Source organism: Phalangium opilio, unplaced genomic scaffold, assembly GCF_054372755.1.
Source record: "Phalangium opilio isolate 3A_F unplaced genomic scaffold, DU_Popi_V2 ptg000013l_1, whole genome shotgun sequence".
Classification (NCBI taxonomy): Eukaryota; Metazoa; Arthropoda; class Arachnida; order Opiliones; family Phalangiidae; genus Phalangium; species Phalangium opilio.
This window is the reverse complement of record NW_028324148.1, coordinates 6,181,583-6,205,134: the sequence shown is the minus strand read 5'-3', so window position 1 is coordinate 6,205,134 and position 23,552 is coordinate 6,181,583. Positions and strand designations below refer to the sequence as shown.

Genomic DNA, 23,552 nt, shown 5'->3' with positions numbered 1-23,552 from the left:
AAAGTTCCATTTGGCGGTAAAAGTTTAGTCGTGTGAAAATTAAGGATTTACTTCACTTTTCCCTTCAAAAGTTGAGCAAGTTAACTTTGACCCATCGAGCTGAGTTCAAAAGTTGAGCAAGTTAACTTTGACCCATTGAGCTGAGTCAAAAAGTTGGATCGTCTGAAATAGCCTTATGATTAGCAAAGGCTAGTTTTAGATCCGACTTCGTGGAATAGTTCTGATTGGTTTTTGCCTAGGCAAAGAAAAATTTTGTGTGTTGAAGATTGAGCCTTCTGCTGCCTTAGGCCGTCCCTGTCACTGACCACCTCACGGTGTAACGCTTTGCCGCCGTTTCATGTGCAGTGACTTATTTGAAAAATTTACCCTCATCTTGTCGCCATCTACAGTTCAGTAATGCTCTATGAATTGAAAAAAAAACTATATTATCTTTCGCCTTAGATTCGCACAAGTTTAGAAGAGCAATTAGACATGAACCTCGATGAGTACAAATCTTTCATAGATCAAGAAATGCTTATGATATTAGGTCAAATGGATGCTCCGACGGAGATATTTGAATACCTTTATCTTGGCTCTGAATGGAATGCCTCCAATCTGGAAGAGCTTAAAGTCAAAGGGTTAGTTATATTTGAAGTGTATAGCTTATGGCCTGCGGTGTCCGAACAGAATTGTAACTTGAACGTTTTTGTTGTAGCGTTGATCATATACTGAATGTTACGAGGGAGATTGACAATTTCTTCCCTGGAATGTTCGACTACCTCAATGTTCGTGTTTATGATGATGAATCTACTGAAATGTTGAAACACTGGGACAAGACTTTCAAATACATTAGGAAAGTCAAGTAAGTCTTTTTCCTATTTCAAGTTTGCTCACTTTAAATCAAAGCACTATCCGGCCGATTTAAAGGGAGGGTGAAGTAGAAAATCAAGTGATTTTTTTTATCGGTTCTTCTGCAAATTATAAGACCAGTCTGCATAGTGAAACATGATCTAGGAAATACAGTCTCCGAATGATTTTAAAATTCAAATTAGGTTCAGATTTTAAGTATAATTTTAAATAAGGACCTCCGACCAATCGCGTAACGCCCTGCCTTTTTATTAACAAAATTATCGTGGCACGTTCCGTGTTGAATGAAATTTATCGCGAGATTTGATAAAATTTGCGTACGATGTGACAATCGTGTGGCGCAGACATGGAGCGTGCCACGAGAATTTTGTTAATAAAAAGGCAGGGCGTTACGCGATTGGTCGGAGGACCTTCTTTAAAATTATCCTTAAAATCTGAACCTAATTTGAATTTTAAAATCATTGGGAAGTATTTCCTGAATGTTTCACTATGCAGAATGGTCTTGTAATTTGCAGAAGAATTGATAAAAAATCACTTGATTTTCTACTTCACCCTCCCTTTAACTATTGCTTTTTCTTCTGTATAGTGAGTTAGGCGTGATTTGTGCTAGTTTTGGCTCCGCCCTCCTGTAAGATTTCTTATTAATTCTATTGCCTAAAATTGGTGACTAGAAGATTAGTTAGCATGTTAGGTGCGGGCCACGGGAGCTGACATTCGCTTTAAGAAACATATCTTACAAAGTGACAGTCGGAACCGTGCCATCCATGTTCCATGCTCGTCGTCTTGAGTGCACTTGCTTAATGCTTGGGAAATCACAAATGTTATGTTTTTTAATTAGTGGTTTATTTCAAGTCTACTGAACCATTTATTTCTCGCATTATTTGCCTTAAATTGCGGTTTGCCCGTGAACCCCTATTTCAAGCGCTTCATCTGAGTGTTATTGATATAGTTTAATTGTGTTGATCTCTTTTCAGGAGTGAAGGCTCTAAAGTGCTGGTACACTGTAAAATGGGGATTAGTCGTTCAGCTTCAGTTGTCATTGCCTATGTTATGAAAGCTTACGACTGGAACTTTGAACAAGCCTTGGATTTTGTTCGAAATAAAAGAAGTTGTATCAAACCCAATCAGGGTTTTGTCAAGCAATTGGAAATTTACCAGGGCATATTAGACGCCAGGTGACTATTTTTTTTTGGCTTTTTTGAGTTAATGGCAGTATCAACGTACGCGTTCGAATTACGTTAGGCAAATTTTAACGTGGGGCATTCTAGTAATATGACATGTGTAAAGCGGGGGACTATGAAACTATGTGTAGAGAATTACTAATTACATTTAATTCATGATTTTTCAGTAAACAACGTCATAATAGCCTCTGGCGTTCAAAATCTGAAACCAATTTGAAAATAATTGGTATACCAAGACATTTGAAGAAGAAAGAATTCAATGAGAATCTTTTCAACTCTTCCGGTGATGAAAACAAGAGTTTGGAGTCAAACCGAATCTTCACGGATGAACTAAAACTTCCCGGTTGCATTTCACGACCGAAATCTTGGTCACCAGATGACTCTGCTGTTGAATGCTTATTCTCTAGCAGCCCTTTACTATTGAACAAGGCTTGTCAATTTGGAGGACAACAGTCAACTACGGATCCTTCTTACTATCTGAACTTGGAAGCTGGTCGACGCATTCACCCATTAGTGGTTGTTAAAGATGATAAAGATAGTAAAATGGTGCCGTGTCCAGTTGGTAAGTAATATTATTTTCAATAATAAATATGAAATATTTATCAAAACGAGGGCTAAACTACTACTAGAGTAGTCTGACCCCCAATTGAACCTAACATAAGTCGAAATCTTATCTAAACCTAGCATAATACCCATTAACAAAATTTAAAAGGAACCACACCATTAACGTAAACCCAACCCTAACCTAGCCCAACGTAGACCCAACCCTAACCTAGCCCAACGTAGACCCAACCCCAACCTAGCCCAACGTAGACCCAACCCCAACCTAGCCCAACGTAGACCCAACCCCAACCTAGCCCAACGTAGACCCAACCCCAACCTAGCCCAACGTAGACCCAACCCCAACCTAGCCCAACGTAGACCCAACCCCAACCTAGCCCAACGTAGACCCAACCCCAACCTAGCCCAACGTAGACCCAACCCCAACCTAGCCCAACGTAGACCCAACCCCAACCTAGCCCAACGTAGACCCAACCCCAACCTAGCCCAACGTAGACCCAACCCCAACCTAGCCCAACGTAGACCCAACCCCAACCTAGCCCAACGTAGACCCAACCCCAACCTAGCCCAACGTAGACCCAACCCCAACCTAGCCCAACGTAGACCCAACCCCAACCTAGCCCAACGTAGACCCAACCCCAACCTAGCCCAACGTAGACCCAACCCCAACCTAGCCCAACGTAGACCCAACCCCAACCTAGCCCAACGTAGACCCAACCCCAACCTAGCCCAACGTAGACCCAACCCCAACCTAGCCCAACGTAGACCCAACCCCAACCTAGCCCAACGTAGACCCAACCCCAACCTAGCCCAACGTAGACCCAACCCCAACCTAGCCCAACGTAGACCCAACCCCAACCTAGCCCACACGTAGACCCAACCCCAACCTAGCCCACACGTAGACCCAACCCCAACATAGCCCAACGTAGACCCAACCCCAACCTAGCCCAACGTAGACCCAACCCCAAACCTAGCCCAACGTAGACCCAACCCCAACCTAGCCCAACGTAGACCCAACCCCAACCTAGCTCAACGTAGACCCAACCCCAACCTAGCTCAACGTAGACCCAACCCCAACCTAGCCCAACGTAGACCCAACCCTAACCTAGCCCAACGTAGACCCAACCCTAACCTAGCCCAACGTAGACCCAACCCCAACCCCAACCTAGCCCAACGTAGACCCAACCCCAACCCCAACCTAGCCCAACGTAGACCCAACCCCAACCCCAACCTAGCCCAACGTAGACCCAACCCCAACCCCAACCTAGCCCAACGTAGACCCAACCCCAACCCCAACCTAGCCCAACGTAGACCCAACCCCAACCCCAACCTAGCCCAACGTAGACCCAACCCCAACCTAGCCCAACGTAGACCCAACCCCAACCTAGCCCAACGTAGAACCAACCCCAACCTAGCCCAACGTAGACCCAACCCCAACCTAGCCCAACGTAGACCCAACCCCAACCTTGCCCAACGTAGACCCAACCCCAACCTAGCCCAACGTAAACCCAACCCCAACCTAGCCCAACGTAAACCCAACCCCAACCTAGCCCAACGTAGACCCAACCCCAACCTAGCCCAACGTAGACCCAACCCCAACCTAGCCCAACGTAAACCCAACCCCAACCTAGCCCAACGTAGACCCAACCCTAACCTAGCCCAACGTAGACCCAACCCTAACCTAGCCCAACGTAGACCCAACCCTAACCAAGCCCAACGTAAACCCAACCCTAACTTAGCCCAACGTAAACCCAACCCTAACCTAGCCCAACGTAAACCCAACCCTAACCTAACCCAACGTAAACCCAACCATAACCTAACCCAACGTAAACCCAACCCTAACCTAGCCCAACGTAAACCCAACCCTAACCTAACCCAACGTAAACCCAACCCTAACCTAACCCAACGTAAACCCAACCCTAACCTAGCCCAACGTAAACCCAACCTTAACCTAGCCCAACGTAGACCCAACCCCAACCTAGCCCAACGTAAACCCAGCCCTAACCTAGCCCAACGTAAACTCAACCCTAACCTAGCCCAACGTAAACCCAACCCTAACCTAGCCCAACGTAAACCCAACCCTAACCTAGCCCAACGTAAACCCAACCCTAACCTAGCCCAACGTAAACTCAACCCTAACCTAGCCCAACGTAAACTCAACCCTAACCTAGCCCAACGTAAACCCAACCATAACCTAGCCCAACGTAAACCCAACCCTAACTTAGCCCAACGTAAACCCAACCCTAACCTAGCCCAACGTAAACTCAACCATAACCTAGCCCAACGTAAACCCAACCATAACCTAGCCCAACGTAAACCCAACCATAACCTAGCCCAACGTAAACCCAACCATAACCTAGCCCAACGTAAACCCAACCATAACCTAGCCCAACGTAAACCCAACCCTAACCTAGCCCAACGTAAACCCAACCCTAACCTAGCCCAACGTAAACCCAACCCTAACCTAGCCCAACGTAAACCCAACCCTAACCTAGCCCAACGTAAACCCAACCATAACCTAGCCCACCGTAAACTCAACCCTAACCTACATTTCATACTACAGCATTTTTATTCAAGCTTTACTGCCCCTTTATTATCACGATAGTCTATTTTCAATATTATATTTCAATGAACGTTCTGTCCCAGTCTTATTCATATAGTTATACTTATGATGTGAAATTATTCGTTTCGTTTACTGTAGAGACAGGATCGACAACATGTGGCACAATCGCGAGGGTATCATCGATAAAAAATCGAATAAATGAGCTTGAAACTCAGGGTGGGAGCCTGTCTGCTCAAGAGACTATGCAAAAGTCGCCTTCTACCAAATCGGAGTTAACAACGGTTAAAACTGGTACCATGGTTGTCAATAGCAAATCAGGGTTGGTACTTAACCTAGCTACTCAGTTTGAAGCGGGATCCAAGCCTAGCACGCCATCACCCGAAGCTTTGAGTACAGATCAACATTGCGAAACATCTGACAACGCGCGTAAAAGCAACCTTACATTATCATCGGACCTTACAGCTAGTGTTGTGGAACCGGTTATTTCCCAAACTAAGCAACCGGCCTCGAAGCATCAAGCCATTTTAGTCAAACCTAATACCTATCCCCGTGATACTGGCAACGCTTCGGCCTTGTCTAGTACGTCTAGCATATCAAGTTCAACAACAAAAACGGAAAATTGGAACTATGAGACTAGGCCTAGGAACTTTGCTTCTCCCGATATAAATCAGTCTGGTTCGTTGATTTACCCTGATAGCTCGACCCAAAGTTCTATGACGGTGAACTCTGGTGGCGAACAGTCTTTTGGCGGCGTTACTGTAATAGACACTACAAATTTTCCTTCAATACTACCTAGTCAAACAAACGTAAGGGAAGGGTTTTCTCGGCAGAGTTCAAGCAGTTCATGCATTAGCACTCCGAAGAGTGTCGACATGCCATTCTCATGGTCGAGGCAAAGTTCCTGCTCTTCCCCTTCAACTATATCAAGTCCGCCTATATCCCAGCGTTGGCCAAAAATTATTGGCATATCACAAAGCCAACTGAACCCGCATAATGTACCGAAACAAGCAGCCGAGCATCTTACGGAGGAACGAGTTGATTCCACACCTGATAGACAAAATTCTGTTGAAAGTGAACCTTACACCGATGTCAAAGCGATACAACAGCGATTGATGCATTTAGAAAAAACGCACAGTTCAGTGAAAAACGAGTGTGTGGCTTTGAACAAGGATATTGTATATGACAGGGAAGAAATTCCGTTTACGCCAGGTACTGTAAGGCGAACGAAGCAAAAACTTGAAAGCAACACGCTTAAACGGACCGCTTCATTTGATAGCAGTTTTCCTGCACATTCAAGGTATTTGTTTTATGTTTTATGTTCTTGGAGATGTTGGTAGTGACAATTTGAGTAAATGTTTTGGTTTATAAGGCTTTTACTTCGCGGATTCATGAGTTATTCAGGGCTGATACTAAGTGACTTTTTCAAATTCGGTTACTAAAAGTCACATTTCCAAAAATTAGTTACTATTTGTCACTTTTTTGGATTTTTGGGATTGTCGGTGTTATTTATCTTCTCCACCACAACGTTAAACGTAATATATTTGACTGTATGACGGTTTAAACGCAAAATAGCGGGATCACAGTTGATCAAACCCTAAAATCGTGGAGCTCGCTCAACTTAGTACTTAAAAGTCAATCCAATTCAAATGAATATTTTGGTTTTTGATTTAAAACGACATCAATTACTTTGCATTCTGAGCTGTGCTCCAAAATGAATGAATTGAATTTCGCCCTAGACCTTTTATGAGGTGACCTTTCCTTTGACTGGAAATATCTAAGCCCATATATTGGGCGTAATTACGACACCGACCTTTAAAATATCTTTAAATGTAGAAAATAATTAGGAAAATCAGTCATCTCAAGTAGCGCTTCAAATAGATTAGTTTGCCCTATTCAGTCACTTTTTGTTTACTATTTTTAAATTAATTATTCACTTATTCAACTAAAATTGAGCGTATGAGTGAGTATCAGCCCTGGTTATTGAGTGAGTCTGGTTCAGGCTGGGAAATAGCACACTTCCTCTGGTCCAAAACCAGTTTACTAATTGCTTGGACTAGTTTTTTAATTCAAGAAGTGGGGGTTACTGGTCCTCGGGACCAGTTTATAAATTGCAAATCTATTGGAGAGCAAAGGCTGGGACCAGTCCGGAGACCAGTAAATAATTTCAGACACTAGGGGGTCACTGGCCCAAAGGACTAGTTTAAAAATATCCTTATTTCCCAGCCTGGTCTGGTTCCCCCTTCTACTGGGGCACTGCCACCTTAATCTATCAAGGCCCGTTCATGGTGATTGATATTTTTCCTTCTCAAAAGTGAAATTTTACTTTGCCACTGTTTGCCGCTAGAGGTGCTGTTTCTCAGATTTTTTTGGGCACGAGTTCCAATGAAATAATGTCACTTTTAAAATTTTGCCATCGTTGTTAAAGCGCTCGTATTTCAAATTACGCGGGGAGCTGCTGATAAACAGTGCCATCTAGGTTAAAAGATATTCAGTCCTGCACAACCAAATGTTCCCCTAAAATATCACCATGCACGGGCCTTGAGTGGGGTATATAAATTGCTGCAAAAATTCTGACCTGTCAAAATATTGCGAATTATTTTTTAGTTCGGTTTAGCACTATATGAAGGACTATGCACAGTTTACACGCAAGGAGGATTCATACCGTTTGCACAAGGAGATCGGGCAACTTAGAGTGTAAAATAGCAGACGATTTTACACTTTCGCTTGGTCTCCTTGTGTTAATGGTAGGAATACTCCATACCTGTAAACTATGCATTCTCTGGATGTATGAACATGAGATATCGCAGTGCGTTGCCCTTAATCTCAAGGCCTGAAATAAGCACGGGACACTGGACATCGTCTAATAAAATTTTAAAATGTCCCATAATGTTTTTTAAAAACTAAGGGGGTCACTGGACAGCTTTACCGATAAATTTTCCGAAGTTTTGATAGCTTGGCCATGGAGAAGCGACACGATTTTTGCACACAATGTCCTACAAATTTTCCAGTCAAACAGGGGGTCACTGGACACATGTCCTATAAGAATTATTTCTTATTTGCGGCCCTGCTTAATCCCTTATATCTCGGAAAAACGCCAGGGTCGTGACCGTAGGGCGTAGACGCGTGATCGAGTGTGCTATGATAGGAAATTCCGCCTTAATGTTCTCGAAAAATATGCCATGGGTGTGGCAATGGAGCCAGCTTATATGCTGATTTGATGGCGGTCAGAGGTGGTGACTTTGCGCTGAGAAACACCACTTTTGTTAATGGCTCGTTTCAGAGCACCCCCTTGCATACCCTATCCTACTAGCAAGTCAGTCATATTGCCCTCGGAAAAACGCCAGGGCTGTGACCGTGGAGCGTGATCGAGTGGGCTATGATATGCACTAGGGAATTCCCTTTTAATAACGAACTCTAATCTAACATTCGAGTGAATAGAATAATTTCGGTAGAGAGTGGGAGTGAACTGTGTATCCCCAACGTTGGGGGCTCCTTTGAAAGAGGGAATACTATATGCCACCAGAAGGGAGGTTATTACAAAGTTAAGAGATAAAGGTTTATGACGTTGCCATATAGAGAGCTTTCAGTTGGCTGAGTAGTACTGTACGTCACACCTTCCTAAGTCTTGCCAGGTTCTCGCAGCCATATTGGTGGGTATCAGCTTTCCTTCTGTATTCAACCCACCAGTATGGCCGTGAAAACTATCTCACGAATCTTAGCTCCTCGCCGGGAGTGTGGCGCACTCTTGTAAGCCAAGCTTCTGGGCGGCAAAGTTTGAGGGAATAAGACACATGTCGGCGATCCTACCCTATAGGTACCGACTGCCCCGTGTCCGCCGGAGGTGACTTGACCCCCACACCCCTTCCGTCACCTCCCAAGTAAACCTCATTTTCTTCCCTGCTTAAACACATACTGAACCCTGACTAATCGCATCTTTGTCGCGGACGTATGTGCCCTACTTACATTGAAACCTCCACAATACGATCTTAGCTCCTCCCCCAACCGAAAGCTCCATATATAGGAAAGAAATTACTCTATTGTCGGGTTAACACCGAGGCTGCTTGATGGTTGAGAAGTGTGTTTTAATATATTTTAATATTTTATGCGGACTTGGATTAAATGCATAATTTTGTTTACATTGAAAAAACTAGGTCGACGCCATCTACACCACCAGAGGCAATACACAATGAAAAAAGCAGTTCCAGACAGTCTCCCGTTGCAAGGTCAAAGAGCTTGAGAACCGAACACAGACCTAGATCAATGGCTGGAGTATTTCCCAGTAATTGGCACGCCACCCCACCTGCCACGAATTGCGCTCCAGTTCCGCAGAATTTGTTTCGACAGCCAAGAACCCCAACGGAGAACTCCACCAAATGTTTCAAGAGTGGTAGGATGCATCATAGCCGTAGCACACCTTCCGTTGTGGAAGCGGTCAACCAAGTACTCTGCGGAACGAGAGAGATTCTAAACAGTGCCATCCAGTCATTGCCGTCCCAAAATTCTCATTTAGATATATCAAATTCCTTACTTCTAAATTTGTCTAAAAACTGTTTAGAACTAGATCTAGGTCAACCAAAAATTAATCCCGATCAACGTGACTTTTCTAAGCCATCTACCCTGGCTACTGGAGCAAATTTAGTTGAAGCTTACAACTCAAATATTAAACCAAGTTCTTTCCCTTGTAAAAAGAACGAGTCCGCTACTTCTGTCACTTTAGGAACAATTCAAAACAAAGACGCTTCGACTCTCTCCTCGCTTATCAGCCCAAATGTATCGAGTAACGTTGATTCGGATCAACAGGTGATAAAAAATCAATCGTCTAATCAGTTTAAACAAAATCAATATTTTTCTGAAAATTCGGATTTAAAGAAAGATTTGGGTAGTAATTACGATTGTATAGGACAAATGGATCAAGCAAAATTGGTCACAAAAGATATAGGACATAATCTAGCCGATACCGAAACTGCAATGATTAGTTATTCAGTCGAGTCCAACTCGGAAGGTGTTGTTAAAAGACTTACGAAAGAACTTGAAGCTAAATCTGGCTCACCATCTGGCGGTCGGAAAGAAAAAATTGTAATTATAGATAAAGAAAGTGGTAGCGGTAGTAAGAAAGACGCCTCTGATTTTGTCAAGACAAATTTACCGATACTGGCCCCTAAATCACCACTATCCCCCTGTGTACAAGGTGCCAAAAGTAGTTCGTCTCCTTTACCCTTGGATACTACCACCAGCTTTTTAAGAAAAGTTCGCGCTAGATCCGATGGTTCCGAAACTAATTCTTTGTTGTTAGATTCTTCTAGTTCAAGTCTAGTGAACTCTAGTAGAAGAAAATCTAGCCTCGATATGGATACGATTACCAAACCGACCGACAATAATTCCGATTTCAACTGGGATGTTAATGGTCAGTTGTCCGAGAAAGAAATACTGGGTACGTGTTCTAAATATAGCAAACCACCCGTGGTTGTCGAAAGACAGACACCTGTTGCAACAAATTTAACAAACCGTATCACTTCGACTGGAAGGCCACCACCCGGAGCCCCAAAGGCCTTTCCCTTAAATCAGGCTGCTATGTCCCCTACATCGTTAGATACCCCTAGCCAAGAAAAAAAGTGCCGCAAACAACAAGGAAAGACTCACCCTCTTAGTAAATTAACTCCAAAACAAAGGCACCCAAATCCTCTCTACAATACAATGTAAAAACCTATGAATTTTTAAGCCACTTCCTCTTATCTATAACTTTACCGGTATGCAGTTTATCGAGGAACGGGTTTACTTAGGCATTCACGCGTCTGTTTTAAAAGGCAGTTTAATTAATGTTGGGATTTGTGATAAAGTTTGCTGCCAGCTATTAATCTTAATTACGTTCATTTAGTCGCGCTCAAAGACCTATTACTTGGTTGAGAAAAATTCTCAGTATAATTTGTTTAAATCTATCTGTATTTTCCTCTACAAGCCAGCCAGTGTTGTACAATAAGAATAAAATAATTTAAAAAAAATGGAAGCATAGATTTATAAATAGACTTTAAGTTGCACATGTACATGAGAGCCAGAAAGAGAGCAATAAATTGATGAATTGAAATTGAATGTTCTTCTCTTATTTTTACTTAATAAATTTTGTGTGATATGATTTCAGTATTTGAACCTAAGACCAGTCACAAATTCTTGAATTAAGTAATTGGCTAGTTTTATTGAAAATGAATTTGAAGAATAATAAGTTTTAAGGTGGTTTTCCTCATTGAAGTTTTTAAATTCTAGTTTTAATTTTTAGTAATTTGTGATCTAATTTAGACAGTCGCGGCTGTAATTTTCTCTATATCAGAAACCAGGAATACATAGTTTTAGTACTTGGAATCCTTAAGAGGCCATTTTATGGGCCTGGATGTCTGACTGAAAGGGGAGGAGGTGACGTCATGCAAAATTTATTTCCCGTATTTTGCGACCTGCGCCGCGACTCCCGCGACCTATGTGCGGTGAACCCGAATGTAAACATGATATGTCGTCTGAACAAGTAGACCAAGGATTACGTTTCTAAAAAAAAGGCGAGACTTGCTTTCCGTTAAAAACTCGATATTACTATTCTCACTGGGTGGAGTAAAAATTTAATTCACCAAAGTTATACAAAAACAAAACATCAGTATCCCTATGCAAAGGCTTAGGGTTTAAGGGGAGGTAACGTCATCTTTTCTCGAAATTATTACAGCATTCGTTTTCAATACTGAATTTCGAGCTACACTAACTTCTAAATCGTCGACTTTAGTTACAGTTAGAGAAATTTCCGCCTCAAAAACGTCGCTAACGTCAAACTGTTCCAAGTTCTCGCACTTTCCGACCATTTCGGAGCCGAAACTGATGCAGACGACAGCTTAAAAGGTCATGATCTCGATCTGTCCCACACATTCGCATAACCAATGAGACGCGAGGAAGGAGGAGCAGGTGGTTTAAAAGTTTTTGGCGCTTCCCCTCACAGTCAATCAGATATTTGTGTGGGGTCTAAGGCCTCTTAAAGATTCCAAGTACTAAATCTTTGTATTCCTGCAGAAACTAAGTACCCGACGTTTCCCGTGGTGTTTTATGTAACAGAATAGCTCGTCTGCATACTATACATATAACCACACCTGGCTTACAAACCGCCATCCTTTCCAAGAAAATTTCTGAAATTGCAGCACCCATATTGCGATATTTTTACTCTCAGTAAGGAATTAAACAGGGGGTTATAGGGCTGTGCGAAAGCTCGGAACTTTCGAATAGTATTCGAAAATTTTTGGAAGGCTGCGTTTACTTAGAGAACGATCAGTCTGGAAAAACCGAGTAATCGAATTTTCGAGCATTCATTTTTTAAAAAAATGTACTGCTAGGTGTATTTGAAAAATGATGGATCGTTTTGAAACGAATAGTCTGCCTGTAATCGGCAATCTAGCTAAATTACCAGTAATCGGCAATTCAGCTAAATAACCAGTAGTCCGATATGCCGGGATATCTAGCTAAATAACCAGTAGTCCGATATGCCGGGATATCTTGCTAAATAACCAGTAATCTAGTTTAACTTACTCTAATCGGTAATTTAGTTTAATTTACTCTAATCGGTAATCTAGTTTAATTTACTCTAATCGGTAATCTAGTTTAATGTACTCTAATCGGTATTCTAGTTTAATTTACTTCAATCGGTAATCTACTTTAATTTACTTTAATCTTTAATCTAGTTTAATTTCCTGTAATCGGTAATCTAGTTTAATTTCCTGTAATCGGTAATCTAGTTTAATTTACTTCAATCGGTAATCTACTTTAATTTCCTGTAATCGGTAATCTAGTTTAATTTCCTGTAATCGGTAATCTAGTTTAATTTCCTGTAATCGGTAATCTAGTTTAATTTCCTGTAATCGGTAATCTAGTTTAATTTCCTGTAATCGGTAATCTAGTTTAATTTCCTGTAATCGGTAATCTAGTTTAATTTCCTGTAATCGGTAATCTAGTTTAATTACCTGTAATCGGTATTCTAGTTTAATTTCCTGTAATCGGTAATCTAGTTTAATTTCCTGTAATCGGTAATCTAGTTTAATTTCCTGTAATCGGTAATCTAGTTTAATTTCCTGTAATCGGTAATCTAGTTTAATTACCTGTAATCGGTATTCTAGCTTAATTTCCTTTAATCGGAAATCTAGTTAAATTTCCTGTAATCGGTAATCTAGTTTAATTTCCTGTAATCGGTAATCTAGTTTAATTTCCTGTAATCGGTAATCTAGTTTAATTTCCTGTAATCGGTAATCTAGTTTAATTTCCTGTAATCGGTAATCTAGTTTAATTTCCTGTAATCGGTAATCTAGTTTAATTTCCTGTAATCGGTAATCTAGTTTAATTTCCTGTAATCGGTAATCTAGTTTAATTTCCTGTAATCGGTAATCTAGTTTAATTTCCTGTAATCGGTAATCTAGTTTAATTTCCTGTAATCGGTTATGTAGCGAAATTGCCTGTAATCGGTATTCTAGGTAAATTACCTGTAATCGGTATTCTAGGTAAATAACCTGTAATCGGTAATCTAGTTTAATTTCCTGTAATCGTTAATCTATCTTAATAGCCTGTAATCGGTAATCTATCTTAATAGCCAGTAATTGGTTATCTAGCTTAACTTCCTCCAATCGGCAATCAAGCCATATTACCTGTATCCGGTAATCTAGCTAAATTACCTGTAATCGGTAATGTAGCTAAATTACCTGTAATCGGTAATGTAGCTAAATTACCTGTAATCGGTATTCTAGCTTAATTTCCTTTAATCGGAAATCTAGTTTAATTTCCTTTAATCGGAAATCTAGTTTAATTTCCTGTAATCGGTAATCAAGTTTAATTTCCTGTAATCGGTAATCTAGTTTAAGTTCCTGTAATCGGTAATCTAGTTTAATTTCCTGTAATCGGTAATCTAGTTTAATCATCTTTAATTGTTACTGTCCCGAGATAGTCAGGACGGCATCAGTTTCGAATTTTGAAAATTTTATTTTGACCAAGGCTTAACAAAAGCAATTAATTATAACACAAATTAACGCTTAATTCTAATACCTACCTTCAAAGTGTTTCATATTTCAATATCATTGAGCTTTTGCAACGAAATATAGTAAATAGAGACCAAAATACCCTACCTTTTGTTTACTAACTTCATAAATGCTGTTTTGTTAGACTCGATGGTTTTAGCAGGCTGGCGGTGGGATTACTCAAGCTTCTTTAACCTTCGATTGGGCATTTCATTCAAAACTTATCAAGTAGAATTACTGGAATTATTATTTGGATAATAAATGTTGAAAATGGCTTAATTTGATTGTGCTGACCTATCCGAATAAAATAGCACATCCATTGTAAGAACTCGCTAATCGAGGAAACCTTTGAAAATTTAAAATTGAACATTGTTCTTAATAACTTGAAAAATGATCCTAGTTTAAAGTGTTAAGTTTAATTTAAGACCGTTTCCAAACCTAAAAAAACGTATAATTTTTCTAAAACTCGAGTAACAAATTTGTTTTTTACCAAAAAATTCCCATGTTATTTCTATGAGAAAATTTTCAATTTTACTTAAAAAGGTATGATTAATCTTATGGAAATGAATACCACCCTTAGCAACTTTTTTTTTTATGATATAAACTAATAGATAGATCTTTTTGAAATTTGAACCACACTTTAATGAACCGAATTGCCGTTCTGTGGAATATTTTCAAAACAGTAAACAGAATATTAAAAAGTTACAAACACTTTCTTTCTCAATGCGACCCGGTAGCTGATATTTTCTTTACCACCTATTATCTTCTTCTTAACTACAAGGTATCGGTGGGACTAATAGTTTTACCTGAGTAGTAGTGGTAGTAGTTGTAGTATTAGTAATTAATTTAGTAACGGGCATTGGCGACATGTGATTAACGTTGCCATTCAGCCATTGAAACATTATTCCCTCTGACCGGTATATTTCACTAGAAGTATATTTATTGCAGTAAGGATAGCGAGAGTACGTAAACGATGTGGCTTAATTATGGGCTAGACTATCTTGTTTTTGGTGTATTTTCCATAGGGCTGTGCGAGCCTTGAATTTTTGGTTTCGAGTCGAGTCTCGAGTATTGAAATTTTCCCGTATCGAGCCGAGTCTCGAGTATCGAGTAGTTTTAAAATTTGTTTCGAGTATTTATCGAGTAACTGGGAATTGGTTTTCTAGCATTTCCACAATTTATGTTAATTAATCGCTCTCATAATAGACATTTAGTATAATTTTGATCATCAACAACTACTTCAAACAACTCCCAGACGGTATTAGTCTTCTTCCCTTTAAATTTAACAAACTTAATTCCTCATAAATATCTTCTTCGGAATCTCATTCCTCACCGAAGTCAATTCAAGCCATTGTTATGCTTCGCGCGAAGTCCCAAACTAAAAGTACTAAGCTGAACTTAAAAAATAAATAATTAAAATACAATAATTATATTAATATTCAACGCGCTTTTAACTGTATTTTATTACTTTTACTTCCACTATTGAACCAGCTAGGAGCTACTACCCTACTACATTACACTGGAATTGTGATGTAAACTACCCAATCAGCGCAAACTTGACTTAAGCGTGACTTTCTAGTAGATTTTTATAGCTACTACATCCCATTTTCAGAGTTAAAGGCCTTCTAAAAGCATGTTCGAGTATTTATCGAGCCTTGGTTTGATACTCGAAACTTTTCCGAGTCTCAGAAAATCTCTTATCGAGTATCGAGTCAAGTACAGGACTAATTTTCCACCAACAACAAACGACACATTCAAGGCCATCGGCGTTCTCTATCCTATATTCTACATCACACGTAGATAAAAATAAATGGGGTTCTTATTTTTAGATACAAGAAAGACTCCTATATTCAACTTTTGAAGCGAATTATTACACGAATAATGAATTTTAATTTCATTATATTAACTTTAATAGTAACAATTAAAATGTGTAGCAAATAAGCCAAATTACTAAACTTTATCTCAGAGCAGAACCTTTTCACCAAAGAGATGGTAATTTCCCCATTTAAAATACAAACAAACTGGAGTTTTGGTGTAATGCAAGGAAATTCAATATATTGTCGTTACTATTGTTAATCAGAGAAAATAATCATTTACTTCACATCAATATCCGTTTAGTACATATTTAAATGTTAGCATTTGTACACGTAAAATTTGAACAATTATCGTTGGTATGCACTCGAGTAAAAGATAAAATGAAAAGCAAGTACGATATGACAGCAATGAAGACACTACCTAGTAAACTCTGGTTGATCAAGACACATTTCAAGAATGTAAAATTGAAACATCCATTGTTAATCTTAACCAATAAGTAGTTTTCCTTAGCCCTATTGGCGTCGGATAAATCATTTGATGTTTTGAGTAATCTTAGATGACAGACCGATAATAACAAATCTTTGGCGCCACCCATAAGGCTCATTGTTGAAAACAAAAGTACGCCACTCAATAAGACTAACATTGGGTCGAATGTAAATATTAATATACTCAATACTTTAGGGTCAGCCATAATATCAATCGTAACTGGTATTTGTAGACAGAAAGTTGATACCCATTCAATCATCCACAGAAAAAAGACATATTTGAACGTGTCGTTTAAGTCTTCCAACACAGCCAAAACTTCTGTATGTTTTTGATTAAATGCTTTAATATCATGGTTATTAACCAAATTCAACGATAAATATTTAACCCTCATTCTAATACACTCTACCGTAAAAGATAAAAGTCCTTTAGCAACCAAGGTTAATAATAAATTAAAATTCCAGAAAAGTGTGTCTAAATTAATTAAAAGATAGGTCAGAAACCAAGGCGGTTTTAAATATTCCCAATCGCCTAATATATGCTTAACGTAAAAGTCGATATATTGACTGATCCATGCATTTATGAACGATATTATTACAAGAACAATAAATAATACTACTTCCAAAGCGAACACAAAATTAAGTAAAGTTGGCAACTTCAGTTCGACATCAGAACAAACACGTAACGCTTTTAACCATTTTAACACTGTGGTCTGGTGAAAAGAAATTAAATTGACGAAAAACATGATGCTGTATAGTCGTATTATGTTTCCGAACGAGTTAAGAAAGTCTGTGAATTTACCGGTCCTATATATTTTGCACGCATCAACGATACAAATGTACGTTTGAATTCCGCAGTAAGAGTTGAGTAGCAAGAGGGTGATGCACTTTTTGGCGTTCATTTGTCTGTTTGCGTTAAGCAAACCGACAAAATTTAGGAAATTGAACGCAAAGTTGAACGTGAAGTTGTTTTTCACAACTCGTAAGTGTTCCCTTTCTCGGAGAAAAATAGTTTTAGGCTTAATGCCAAGATTGAGAAGTTTATTCTTGAATTCGGTCAACATTATACTTCTGATAATATCTATGTTAGATTCATCCGCGGTAAAAAATTAAGAACGGTGAAAAATTTTATTCGCTTTTGAGAATTGGAGAGACAGTGATGGTAACAATTATATAAAAATATTTAGTACATGGCTTGAGCGTCTTATTTCACTTCGACCATATTATAGAACGTAGGAACAAACCCTTCTACGCAGAACTTGCCACTAGTTAAAGAACTTTTCCTCCGCGGTGTTACTCGGTTTCTCCTTTCCATCAAAACTTGCCGAGGTTAATGGTAATAGTTATTAGTATAGGGCGCTGCTGGTTGGCTGTGTCATAGGGGCAAGCAATAAAAAAAAATGCTAGATAATATTAGTCCACGTTCATATATCATATCCAAAGTTGCATTAAAGATGTTTCATTTATTTTTGCCTTGTAATATCATAGGTAACATATAGGCTAAAGGTATGACATTTACCAATGTCGTAATGATGAAGTTATTAAGGACGGTTTGTTCCCATGTTATCGAGATAGGATTTATGTGAAAACGGAATGGGCAAGTTCCAGGAGATTCTGAAGATATATTTATATATGATGCTTACACCTATGGAGTATATCTCGCCAGTGGTGGCTTCTATGATCCTTTCAACAAATAACAAGATTGTCGACGGAAATCATATTTTAGTCAGAGCACACATTTATTAAAGGGAGGGTGAAATGGAAAATCTGGTGGTTTCTTCTACTAATTATAAGACCAATCAGCATAATGAAACACCTAAAAAATAGCACCTAACGATTTTAAAATTACAATTAGTTTCAAAGTTCGTGGATAATGTTTTAAAGGGTATGGGAATTTACAATTTCATATCATATTTTAGCACGAAAGTGGTATTATATCACACTTTCAAGTCTCTACTTTCAAAATATAAAGTTTTTAATATAATTGAACCAAAGTTTCTATTTTTAAAATCCATTGGAAAATCACGAAATTCAGTTTCGATATATAAATCATTTTGTCTTGTCAGCTTGTTCGGTTGGTTTATGACATCACTATGACGTTGAGGAAAAAAGCACGGGAGCACGGGAAACCCATGGGAAACCTATACGCGCGAGCGCGAGCTATAAGCGTCTCGAGCTCTGTCCATGCTTTGATAGCGGAGAGAGTGGCACCATCTCGCGTGTGTGACGTCAAAAACAAGAAAACGTTGTAGCCTTTCTTAAAAACTGGATTTTAAATAATTTCATATGAAGCATTTTCAAATGCATATTGCCAAATAACTAGAAATCGGAGAATTAAAAGCTTGATATTTTTGAATTCACAGTAATTAATTCTATCTTTTGCAATATAAATCAGAGGTTTTTCAAACGAAGCTTCTCATACCCTTTAAGTACCCCCGACCAATCAAAATTCTCGTTGCACGCTCCATGTCTCGGGCCACTGTTGTCAAATCTCGCGATAAATTTCTTTCGACACGGAGCGTGCCACAAGAATTTGGTTAATAAAAAGGCAAGGCGTTACGCGATTGGTCGGAGGTACTTTTTTAAAATTATCCATGGAATTTCAAATTATTTGTAATTTTAAAATCTTTCGGTTTTATTTCTTGTATGTTTCACTATGCAGATTGGTCTTATAATTAGGAAATGATGGATAAAAATCACTTGATTTTCCATTTCACCCTCTCTTTACCGTATTTGGTTGTTATACTTATTGCTGTTATGTAACTCATGATAGTAAAGATATTTAAGGAAAATGGTTTCTCTGGAAAAGTATTGTACTAAGAGAGCCTTTCGAGGCTGGTTTGACTTAATTGAGTTTCTTATTAAATATATGAATATAGAGTGGACGGCGAGTGTATTGTTTCAGATATATTTTTGACATGCAACAAAGCAATCAATAAAGGGTAGAAATATAAAGCCAACGTTTTCAATGCAGGTAACGTTGATGTTGAAAGGGGTGACGCTTCAAGCACCGATACCAAAGGTATAGCGTGCATGCAGGTAACATATCACAATTTTGTGAGGTATAATATCATATATTATATTATAATTAAAGGTAGGACATTTCCTGTACACTCTATGGAGTGTGCTTTAACACCTTTAAAAATAGTTTATTTGGCTCCAAATATGACACTGTTTCAGGTGTTCATTTACACCCCTGAAAGGCTTCAATAAACCGTTGACTTAGTTCCACTCTGAGAGATCTCGATACAAAATCTCACGAGATATCACAAGAAGTCAAAGAAACGTTCCTGAGCAGAATCCAAAGGCAACTAACTTTTACTACCAAAACCGGCGTTTCTTTTCGGCTCGGTTTGGAAAGGGTGGGAGGAGGTGACATGGACGGCGTAGGACTGAACATATTCCACAGATGGATGTTCAGCCAACCGCAGTCTATGTCACCTGCTCCCCTCTCCGAGCCGAAAAGAAACGCCTGTTTTGGTTGTAAAAGTTAGTTGCCTTTGGATCCTGCTCTGGAACGTTTCTTTGACTTTTTTTGATAACTGTATCGAAATCCCCCAAAACGACCGGCCAGTACCATGAATCTATATAACTATGAATATACAGCTGCGTTATGCTGTCTAACCTCTCGATAAGGTTTGGGCGGGGCTTAGCGAAAGGAGACATCAGCAACGTGTCTGCTAGTGTTAGGAGCGGGAGAAGGGAGGGGGATCCGGGGGGGGGGGTATAAATTCGAAACGTCACTTCCTCTTGTCTTGTGAATGGCTATTAGAGCTACGCAAAACGCGTCAAAGCTAGGAAGGTAACACCCAAACCAATTCGACATGATAGAAGGGGCATATGATAGAGCTGTATATTCATAGTTATATAGATTCATGTCAGTACTTCATTAACAAGGGGGTTAAACGTTACAGTGTGTAGAGAATTACTAAATAGCAATTGCTAGTCTAGGATTTTGCCATAGCTAGTCTAGGATATTTATCCAGTGTAACATAGAAATGTCAGTGATACAGTTTCGTACCACCTCTGGTTTGGGAATGAATTAACGAAAATTTTTAGTGCCTTCCCAGACCGTTATTTGTATTGATACCACATGCATTAATGTATTTTAAAAAATTAAGCCATTGTTGCATACTCGATCTAAAGGGACGTAAAGAAGGCATCGGTGCGTGGGTAAACATTATTTGAAATACGTCATAGACGCGTGACTGAGAAATGGCGTTCTTGAAAGAAACTTAAAATAATTTTTCCCAACCGCTGATGAGTTCTTTTCAGTCCTTTTAATATTTTTAAAAATGTTCAGTTATCTAACATTTAATTCATGATTATTCAGTAAACAACGTCATAATAGCCTCTGGCGTTCAAAATCTGAAACCAATTTGAAAATAATTGGTATACCAAGACATTTGAAAAAGAAAGAATTCAATGAGGATCTTTTCAGCTCTTCCGGTGATGAAAACAAGAGTTTGGAGTCAAACCGAATATTCACGGATGAACTTAAACCTAACCCTAACCTAGCCCAACTTAAACCCAACCCTAACCTAGCCCAACGTAAACCCAACCCTAACCTAGCCCAACGTAAACCCAACCCTGACCTAGCCCAACGTAAACCCAACCCTTACCTTGCCTATTAAAAATTAAAATAAAAGTATGAAACGTAGTACTTTCATACTACAGAATTTGCTTCCAAATTTGGCGCTTTTACAGCCTATGTGAGTGGTTTTGACACTACAGATTAAAAGGGGGTTGAAAGTTGAAACCACCGCTTACGGGGCCCTCGAAAAGCACATTAGGTTATTTCCCTCGAGCCAAAAGCAACACCAGACATAAAACGAGTTTTTTACACGCGTGAGGCTAGCCAACTCGCACTGCCTCTAGCGGTGTGTTTAATTCTCTCGAGGAGTTTATTAAATTGTCTGTAACTAGCTGTCAAATTTTTATTCAAGTTTTACTGCCCCTTTAATATCACCATAGTCTATTTTCTATATTATATTTCAATGATTGTTCTGTCCCAGTCTTATTCATATAGTTACACTTATGAATATGATGTGAAATTATTCGTTTCGTTTACTGTAGAGACAGGATCGACAACATGTGGCACAATCGCGAGGGTATCATCGATAAAAAATCGGATAAATGAGCTTGAAACTCAGGGTGGGAGCCTGTCTGCTCTAGAGACTATGCAAAAGTGGCCTTCTACCAAATCGGAGTTAACAACGGTTAAAACTGGTACGATGGTTGTCAATAGTAAATCAGGGTTGGTACTTAACCTAGCTACTCAAGAGTGGCGGCTCAAGTCAAGTGGAGGCCCCAAGCGGTAACCATTTTGGGGCCCCCAAACTCAAGATATTAAAATTAAATCGTAGTTGTAAGAAGGAATTTATATAAGAAGGCCTAAAATAGCGTCCGGTGAGCGCGTGATAGTCGACAATCCCCCCTTAATGGGTAGGGGGGTGGAAAAGAAGCCGGGACTTAATATTTTATCTTATACCGTTTTTCTTTTGGGTTGCCTGAGAGCGCTCCGAGATCGCTCCAAATTTACGTGTTACGTCATCGCTCTAGCTCGGAGGACCGAATGTAGTTGCTCCGAATGAAAGACAAAAGTTTTTTCAGAGCGGTTTTGTGACGTCTTCAGGCTCTTGACTCGGAGCGGTTGGGATCAATCCGGGAGGAAACCGGGAGTGAGCGACTGGGTCATTGTAAGACGCGCCGCCGTCTCGGAGCAGCTCGTTTTTACCGCAAAGGAAAACGCTTTATGTTTTCCACCATCTATTTCTTTTACCTTTTCGTTAAGCCTTGGTTTGGTTTTTGGAACTCGCGAAATCATAGGTACACTTGATTCGATTTAGAAACAATTACAGAACAAACGATTTTCACATAGAGACACATATTCAAAATCCATCAAGTTATGTATGTTCAAAACCTTTAACTAACTTGTTCATGGCAATTAAAAGCAATCGTCGTAAAAATTCAGCAAAGAGCAGAGAAAGATGGAGATAGAATCGGTATAGGCAGCCGTGATCCATGCGTAGTGAAAACGGGGTTAAATATACGGTACACCGCGGCGCCTGAGCGCTGCTTTCTCGCGCATAGTTGACGTAGGGGATGACAGAGATAAGGCGAGGACGTCAATGGTATAGTCCAATTGGACCGAATCCCATTCGACCGAAACCGCTTTTTGGTTTTTTATGGAGAATATATTTAAGTTTCCAGCCCAATGGCGGGTTTCTGCTGAATAGATTTATTTGAAAGAATTAGTTAATTAAATGACTGTGAGGATTTCGAATCACCGCAGCAGCATGGTAGAATATCAGGCTTTTAATTCAATGGCTCGGCTTCAAACCCAGAGAAGGAAATTGTAAGTTTGGTTAGGTCAGGTTAGATTAATAATATTATATAAATCATTTAACTATTCTACGCCTTTTTCAAAATACATATGTTTAGCTTCATTGACTTCTCAAATAATATGCCTTTTCCAAAACATTACTGTTATGTTATGTTAGGTTTGGTTTGGTTTGGTTAAGTTAGGTTAGTAATATTTTATAAATCATTTATCAATGTTACGCCTTTTCCAAAATATTGATGTTTTATGATAAATTTCGACTGGAGGCGCCGGGCATCGATCCCGGTACCTCTCGCATGCTAAGCGAGCACTCTACCATCTGAGCTACGCCCCCTCCCCTCTAGTTTGAAGGGTTTGGACACTCATAAATTTAATTTCAGCCGCTTTACGAATGATAAATTTTGATTGGAGGCGCCGGGCATCGATCCCGGTACCTCTCGCATGCTAAGCGAGCGCTCTACCATCTGAGCTACGCCCCCTCCCCTGAAGTTTGAAGGGTTTGGACACTCATAAATTTAATTTCAGCCGCTTTACGAATGATAAATTTTGATTGGAGGCGCCGGGCATCGATCCCGGTACCTCTCGCATGCTAAGCGAGCGCTCTACCATCTGAGCTACGCCCCCTCCCCTCAAGTTTGAAGGGTTTGGACACTCATAAATTTAATTTCAGCCGCTTTACGAATGATAAATTTTGATTGGAGGCGCCGCGCATCGATCCCGGTACCTCTCGCATGCTAA

The 23,552-nt window shown here is 39.6% G+C and overlaps 2 protein-coding genes and 3 non-coding genes across 7 annotated transcripts in view; 1 reads left to right on the top strand and 4 right to left on the bottom strand.

Moving 5' to 3' along the window:
• ssh (Protein phosphatase Slingshot) overlaps window positions 1-11,238 on the top strand; it is a 33,215-nt gene extending 21,977 nt beyond the window's left edge. For all 3 annotated transcript variants that reach the window (XM_089864195.1, XM_089864193.1, XM_089864194.1), the window contains 6 exons: window positions 442-617; window positions 695-841; window positions 1,821-2,021; window positions 2,195-2,589; window positions 5,290-6,448; window positions 9,303-11,238. In XM_089864195.1, coding sequence (XP_089720321.1) covers window positions 442-617; window positions 695-841; window positions 1,821-2,021; window positions 2,195-2,589; window positions 5,290-6,448; window positions 9,303-10,851 — 3,627 coding nt within the window. In that variant the 3' untranslated portion in view covers window positions 10,852-11,238. The remainder of the gene's footprint in view (window positions 1-441; window positions 618-694; window positions 842-1,820; window positions 2,022-2,194; window positions 2,590-5,289; window positions 6,449-9,302) is intronic.
• LOC149707953 (sorting nexin-25-like) overlaps window positions 1-23,552 on the bottom strand; it is a 365,564-nt gene that overhangs the window by 70,258 nt on the left and 271,754 nt on the right. The gene's annotated exons all lie outside the window — the stretch shown is intronic.
• TRNAA-AGC (transfer RNA alanine (anticodon AGC)) lies at window positions 23,076-23,148 on the bottom strand. The gene has a single exon. It is a non-coding gene; the product is annotated as a tRNA-Ala (tRNA).
• Window positions 23,221-23,293, bottom strand: TRNAA-AGC (transfer RNA alanine (anticodon AGC)). Its single transcript has one exon. It is a non-coding gene; the product is annotated as a tRNA-Ala (tRNA).
• On the bottom strand, window positions 23,366-23,438 carry TRNAA-AGC (transfer RNA alanine (anticodon AGC)). The gene has a single exon. It is a non-coding gene; the product is annotated as a tRNA-Ala (tRNA).